Here is an 8,281-nt window from a genome sequence, read left to right on the forward strand (position 1 = left end):
AACAGCTAAAGCTTTGTATATGAAAACTGTACGTCTTTGTTCATATGGTTGGTTGACTGATTTGAGATGGCGTTATATATCGTGTTATATTAGTGTTCCGGGGTCTCTCTGAAGTGTCTATGTGTTAATAAATGCCCTATCATGCAGTGTGATACGTGTTGTGAATCTTGTTTACTGGATGCTACGTATTGTGTGTCTTACATGTCGTGATGTTTGCCTCACGAAAAAGTTCGGTCTGCGAGTGGAAGCGAGTCATGGGTGTTGTCTGTATGTAGCTGATGATTGTTTTCAGTGTAAATTTGTGGTCTTGTGTGTCTGATCAGTCGCAACTTTGACGACTAAGTCATATGCGCGCGAAAGGACACATTTGTCTCACACCCTCCGCTCAGCGCTCCCGACGAGAAAGTAATTCAACATGGCACATACCAGAAACAGCAACAGCTCCAAGAAACTTGAAGATATGGTGGAGAGTCTTGTGAAAGCAAGAGAAGAGGACAGACAGTTCCAGATGCAAGCAAGGAAAGAAGACCAACAGTTCCTAAGCGAGTTGAAAGAGATAGTTAAACAACAAAGGCAGGAGATACAATATCTCAAATCGACTGTAGTTAATCTCCAAGCTAGAGTGGAAGACCTAGAGCAGTACACGAGGAGAGAAGATATAATCATTAGTGGTTTAAAGATTGTGAAAACGTATTCGGAAGCTGTGAAAGGTGACTCCGACTATAGTGCAGATAACAGTGGTCAGAACATTGTAGAAAATCAAGTGATCCATTCTCTAAGTAACAAGGGAATACAGATCAGAGACACAGAGATATCAGCTTGCCATACACTGGGAAAAAGAAAACAGGACGGTACCCAAAATGTGATCGTGAGATTCGTTTCAAGAAAGTCGAAGGTGAACGTGCTGAAAAACGCCAAGAAATTGAAGGGGACGGGCGTCTACGTGAATGAACACCTGACAAAACGAACTGGAGAGATTGCCAAAACAGCACGCGACATGAGGAAACAAGGGAAGATCATCTCGACATGGACAAGAGACTGCAAGGTGTATATCAAGTGCAAGGATGAAAAAGTACATCAAGTAAGTAATCTTGAACAATTAGTTGAATTTCAATAGTTCACATTCCTTAATCTTCTAACACAAACATAACCATGAACACTACAACTAACACAAAAACTAAAACAAACATATCAAAAAACTGTTCTTCATGCCATACCCTTGTCCCTACCAATCACCTCAAATGTACATTATGCAAACATTTATATCATCTCATGTGTGCAAATATACCCGTAAATACTGCCAAAAATAACCCCAATATTTTCAATAACTGGTTCTGCCTAGACTGCTCAAAAACATTTCCCTATCATGCCATCTCAAACACAGAAATTAATATTTTGTTTTCCGCGCCAAATCTCGCATCAAAAAACCCAGATGTATATACCGCCATTAAGAAGTATAAAGAAATAGACAAAATATCAGAAAAGGAATTTTCGATATTTAATCACAATAATACCCAAATTGACCCCGAATTAAATTTTTACTCAAAATTAACAAAAGACAGCGATTACTATAGTGATACACAATTTGACACGGTATTTCGTGATATTGATGGTTTCACACTAATTCACATCAATGCAAGGAGCCTAAACGCCAATTATCAGAAAATTGACTGTTATCTCAAGTTACTCAATAAAAGCTTTGACGTTATAGTGATAAGCGAAACATGGATTGACCCAGGATGTCTAGTAAACTTCTTACAAGACTATACTCCTTACAGTGCTAATAGACAGATCCAAAAAGGCGGCGGAGTCTCTATCTTCATAAAAAAATCAATTTCATGCAAACTAATAAATCAATCCACTAATTCGTATGAAAACCTATTTGATTGCGTAGCTGTTGAGATTTTCAGTAAAACTAAAAAGAATACCGTCATAACAAGTATTTACAGAAAGCCAGGCACAAACATCAATGAGTTCACAAATATGCTTGAAGAAATCATAACTCCATTTAGAAATAAAAATCTATATCTCTGTGGTGACTTCAACATAGATTTACTTAAGTATGAGACTCATGAACAAACAAGACACTTTACAGATATGATTTTCTCTTTAGGTATATATCCTTTGATAAATAAACCAACCCGAATAACAAATACAAGTGAAACATTGATAGATAACATTTTCACCAATATTGTAAACTCCGAGATTCATAGTGGTATCTTAATAAGTGATATAAGTGACCATCTACCGGTATTCACTATCAGTCCAAAAGAAATGCACTGCATAACAAAACCCAGAATTGTACTTAAACGTAAAATTGACGAAAAAGATATTGCAAAATTAAATCAATGCTTAAAAGAAGAAAATTGGGATCAGGTTTACGAGTCAGAAAATGCCAATCTATCATATAACGAATTTGTAAGCATTATCATGAGTAATGTAAACAAATGCTGCCCAGAGAGAGAAGTAGAAATAAAACCACGTAACGTAAACTCAAAACCATGGTTTACAAACAGCCTTAAGAACGCGTGTCGAAAGAAAAACCAACTTTACAAGAAATCAATTCAAAGCAAGTCCTTGACAGACGAAAACAAATACAAAGTGTACAAAAACAAACTTACAACAATTTTACGCAACTGTGAAAAAAAATACTATAACACACTGCTTGAAGGTTATAAAGGTAATATAAAAAAGACATGGGAAGTAATAAACAACTTAACTAGGCACAAAATTAATAACACCAATGAATTCATAGACATTATTAAAAAAGGAAAAACTAAAAAAGAAGTGGCAAACGAATTTAATGAATTTTTCTCCCATGTAGGACTTAACCTCGCGAAACAAATAAAGACAACACAACAAACTTACGAGACATTTTTGAAACACCGAATAAATAACACTATGTTTTTAAAACCCGTCACGGAAAACGAACTTATGAACACAGTAAAATCAATGCAGAACAAGAAATCACTCGATTGCACAGGAATCAATATGAACCTCATAAAACAAATTATGCCTATCATCAAAGATCATTTTCTGACAATATGCAATAAATCATTTGAACAAGGGATATTTCCAGATGCAATGAAAATAGCAAAAGTAATACCGATATTCAAATCAGCCGACAAATCAAGTTATAATAACTATAGACCAATTTCACTATTACCACAGTTTTCCAAAATTCTTGAAAAGTTATTCACAATTCGCCTTGACTCATTTCTAAAAAAAAAATGACGTCATTTACCATAGTCAATATGGATTTCAACGAAATCTTTCAACGTCTACAGCAGTAATGGAATTAATTGAAGAGATAACTAACAATATAGAACAAAAGAAAAAGACAGCCGGCATATTTATTGATCTTAAAAAGGCATTTGACACAGTAAATCATGAAATCCTAATTCGAAAGGCCGAATACTATGGGCTAAGAGGTAAAGTTAATGACTGGTTAAAAAGTTATCTAAAAAACAGGAAACAATATGTGGCCATTGAGGAAGAAAGATCACACATTCTACCAGTTACATGCGGAGTACCTCAAGGTTCAGTTCTAGGACCCAAACTATTCGTACTATACATTAATGACATTACAAATGTATCCAACCTTATGAAATTTATACTGTTCGCCGACGATACCACCATTCTATGCTCCGATACAAATTCCGACAAACTGATCAAGACAATTAATGAAGGATTATGTCAACTATCCAACTGGTTTTCAGCCAATAAGCTATCCTTAAACGTATCAAAAACTAACTACCTGCTTTTCTACAAAAATAATGAAAGTACTAAGCCGATCAAAATAAACAACGAAATTATTGAAAAAGCGTCCGTCAGTAAATTTCTAGGCGTGTATTTAGACGATCAAATTAATTGTAAACATCATATAAATCACGTGATAAATAAGATATCCAAAACTTTAGGAATTATGCATAAAATGAGAAATATTCTCAATGAAAATACCCTACGTACCATTTATTGTAGTCTACTACTACCATACTTAATCTATTGTTCAGAAATTTGGGGTAATACTTATCAAACTAATCTTCAACGCATAATTACCTCTCAAAAAAGGGCACTGCGTATAATCTGCAATGTAGGTCGTTTGGAACATACAAATAATTTATTTAAAAAACTAAATCTACTCAAATTCAATGACTTAATAAAGTACAAAACTGCCATTGTTATGCACCAAATCTACAATAAACACATGAATCAAAACATATTGAAATTTTACTCAACTTACGAAACTCGCTATGCGACTAGGCAAACAAACGACTTCTTTAAAACTCAATACAGAACAACCAAAAAAAGCCAATGCTTATCTATTATAGGTGTTAACACATGGAATAAACTGGAAAAGGATTTACCTAAGACAAAATGTTTATCATCATTCAAACGATACTTAAAAAAGTCTTTAATCTATAAGTATTAGTATATTGAACACTTCAGGTCCATTTCATGGTTGTATTCATGGAGAAACTGCCCAAGTCTGCCGCTCTTTTTTTTTTTCTATTCCAGCAGGTCACGGTGACCCAGATCTGCGCATTAAGCAATTATCGTCCCGTCAACAATCGACCTGACCTCTCACCTCTCACCTGACCCCCACAAGTTGCGATGCTCGCTCGTGCCCCCGATTTCTACGTGAGGTCGGAGTTAGCGGACGTCGTGACGCATGCCATTGTGTGTGTGTATATATGTGTATGCATGTATGTGTGTATATCGTGGACGGACAGCTCGTTCGCGGACGGCTCGTTCGCGGACGGCTCGTCCGCGGGACTGGGAGGTGGGACGGCTCGTCCACAGGAATATGGACATCTCGTCCAATGACTTTTTTTTTTAAGAATAATAAACATAATTTGCAGAACAATTAAACTTTATTTACATATTTATATATACAGAATACAGGTGTGATTATTTCTTTTTTATCATAGTTGGAGCTATTCTAGGGTGTTAAAATAAGCATGTCCATAACATTTATAAACACATCTATTACTTACCAGAATGTATCATCTAAAGCAAATTTTAATGAAATAACATGAAATATCATTAAAAAAAGGTAATAAAATAATTGTCTAAAAGTTTTTTGAAATCTTGTCCGTGGACGAGTTGACCACCCATGGTGGTGTCTGTGGACGGGTTGTCCTGCTTTGCGGTTTTGTGGACGGGTTGTCCGTGGGCGGGGTGTCCGTGGACGAGTTGTCCTACAATCGTGTATATATGTGTGTAGATGTGTATGTACCATACTACCATGTAACAAAAATAAATAAATGAAAATCATTTTTTCCTTAAGGGAGAGCAACTCCCCATAAGCTTTGCTTCTCGCTCTCCCTTTTCAACTACCAATTTTGTAAAAAAAAAATGTATATATGTATGTCTAATTGTATTTAATATTGTTGAATAAACCTATAATAAAATAAAAAGGTATGTATGTACTCGTGTGTGTATACGTATATATATATATATATATATTTGTGTGTGTGTGTGTGTGTGTGTGTGTGTGTACATATACAAACAAAGTTACAACAAGGGGATAGAAACTGAAGACGGCAAGTAGTTTGGTGTATTACATCCTCTGAGTTACGAAGACATAAATGTTGTCTACACACACACACACACACACACACACACACACACACACACACACACACACACACACACACACACACAGTTGGTAGAGCGCTGAACTGGGAAGTAGAAGTGCTCCCAGTACCCAGTTCGAATCCTGCCCAGGGCCGAAATTATTTCGGTATCGCTGTGCCTCGGGTCGTTACTCTGACTCTCGTGGGCGGGGAGTTGGGTGTGTGTGTGTGTGTGCAAGGTCATAGCATTACCCATAGATCGGACCTACGAGCTCTGAGCTCTCTTCCAGGAGGGAAATAGCTGTCGATCACGAGTCCAACACGTGAACTAAAGACCAAGTGAATGAATACACACACACACACACACACACACACACACACACACACACACACACACACAAAAGAAGGGTACATGAACAATAGGGAGATATGTCCATTAGGGAGGGATTTGGAGAAATGCTCTGACCCAACCTGTGTTTATTTGACCTGACCTGAACTTGGCTGATCGAGTGGAACTTTATTGATAGTCGGTCATATTCAGGTGTCCATGACTCATATTTGCACTTTTTTATATGTGCATGGTTTGATCATATATCTCCTAAGAAAACATTTAGACTTGGCTAATACTTAACTTCTCCTTAATCAATATGGTACTGTTTCCTGATCATATTCTTCATATTGTTGAATGTTCATAAATATTGATTATATTCAATATTAATATGATTCTTGAGTAGTCCTTGTGCGATATTTATGCTCAGAGGGCCTAGCTTCTATGTCTTTAGCTTTTTGTCTTGTATGAAAATGTATACAATCCCTTAAAATATTTCACAACACTTTTGTAACTTGTTGGACAGTTTTGAATGAGGATATTGCTAATAGTCCTATTTTCAAATAGAAACATTTTGTCCAATTTCTTCAGAACTTGAGCCATTCCAAAATACTTCTCGTGAAATGCAAAGACAAGTGTACTTTGGTTAGTTTGACATTTGGGCTGAATCATCATTTGTTATGAATATTATAGCACTGGTTTAAGATATTGAAGAGATACTGGATTGTTTTAACTTTGTTCTAAAAATATTCAGAGTATGAAATTCTGTAAAATAAATTTAATATACATATTTTTCTCCTCTTTGGATATTGTTTAAATGTGGTGTAACTAAACTTACTGGAAGCAGAGTTGATTCATAAACCACTGTTTTCTTAAAGCATAGAGTAGCTACCACCCTATTTGCAAAAAATACCGGACTATTTTCAAAATATTTCAAACTAGTTTGTTTTGTAAACTGATGTCAAATATATGGTCAGTTGAAAAAAACGGTAGCAAAGTAATATTATGGAAATTATTTATGAGTCGGCTGGTCGTTTTGGAAGGGAAAAAATTATGAAAATTGATACTATACGTAACATTTTCACTGCGCTGCGAGTCTTTTGATCATATATACGATATGTAACACTTCCACTACTGCTCACTTTTGAAAAACAAAACGAAAATAAACAAAATATATACGATGGCCTGGAAACAAATGAATGATTAGAATCAGCTGATGACATCCAAAACAAAATAATAAATTATGAATAGCTGTGAAATAATGAAACAACCACTCGATAAGACATGTTAGTCCGCTAATGAAATAAACCTAATTTCAATTCTATCTAATATCAAAAGTGACAAGATTATTGTTTATAAGAGAAATTACGTCCGAAATTATAATTCCAAATCATTTGAACATCAGAATAGCTAGAGCAGTTTTAGCAAGAATTGATTCACTTGTATGAGCTCATCCACATTTTTTTAATACTCGCAGTGTACAGTTAGATAAGATAACAGCAATTGAGATTGATGGACACTAGACCAATGTTAGATATCAATAAATTGCCTATTGATAATAATGGCTAGCTTAGAAAAGAAACCAATTTCTTTGCAAGGCTTAGCAAAGCTTCTATACATTGGATTATTTTTTTTACGGTTTAATGAAATTATATACAAAAGTGCAATATCAACTCAATATTGTAATGGCATACTTTTATTCACAATTGGTTGAGTAGGACAAAAATATTATCTGAGATTACTTCCATTTTGTGAGTTTTTTTATGTAAGTAAAGCTGCCGTCATTTTGTCCTATAGTGGAGCTTTTCTCCTATGGAACTCTGGGCAGCTTATATATATATATATATATATATATAATATATATATATATATATATATATATATATATATATATATATATATATATATGCTGGTACATTGTGACAAGTTGATGAAGGTGGAAAAAGCAGTCACGGGTCTAGTTCCGAGTTCCTGAATTTATTCCTGACCGGTTTCGCTCTTGCTTCTTCAGAGGAATGTGACTGGAGTGAAACTGGCGGTATACACAGTCTGAGTAGGACCGCGTTCCCTCCTTGGAGGAGGGTTCCGTTTGGTTGTATAATGGTTTATAATTTTTAATACAATGAACAATAGTTATAATACAGTATACAATAAATTTTTGTGATGTTATTATAAAACAGCTCCGGTGTGTGTGGAATGTTGATCGAGGGTGTAACAGTGTAAGTGAAGTGAGTGGTGTAAAAATGTGGGAATCCTAAAAAGTGCCATAAGATAACTTATAGTATTAAATAATACAAAGATAAAATAAAATAAAATGAAATAAAATGAAAATAAAAATAAATAAATAAATAAAAATAATGTGCTAATTTAAAGT

General features: G+C 34.8%; 1 protein-coding gene across 2 annotated transcripts; it reads left to right on the plus strand.

Annotated features, from left to right (window-relative positions):
• The first annotated feature begins 391 nt into the window (after window positions 1-391).
• On the plus strand, window positions 392-5,414 carry LOC143033384 (uncharacterized). 2 transcript variants are annotated; one of them, XM_076198734.1, is made up of 2 exons: window positions 392-1,081; window positions 4,519-5,414. In XM_076198734.1, exons 1-2 carry the CDS (start codon window positions 416-418, stop codon window positions 4,597-4,599), a joined length of 747 nt encoding a protein of 248 aa, XP_076054849.1. In that variant the 5' UTR covers window positions 392-415; the 3' UTR covers window positions 4,600-5,414. The 2 variants fall into 2 exon arrangements, with proteins under 2 accessions (XP_076054849.1, XP_076054850.1); XM_076198735.1 differs by having other exon boundaries at window positions 4,522-5,414.
• The last annotated feature ends 2,867 nt before the right edge of the window (window positions 5,415-8,281 follow it).

The sequence above is a fragment of the Oratosquilla oratoria genome, chromosome 15 (assembly GCF_046742065.1).
Source record: "Oratosquilla oratoria isolate Oo_2021 chromosome 15, ASM4674206v1, whole genome shotgun sequence".
Classification (NCBI taxonomy): Eukaryota; Metazoa; Arthropoda; class Malacostraca; order Stomatopoda; family Squillidae; genus Oratosquilla; species Oratosquilla oratoria.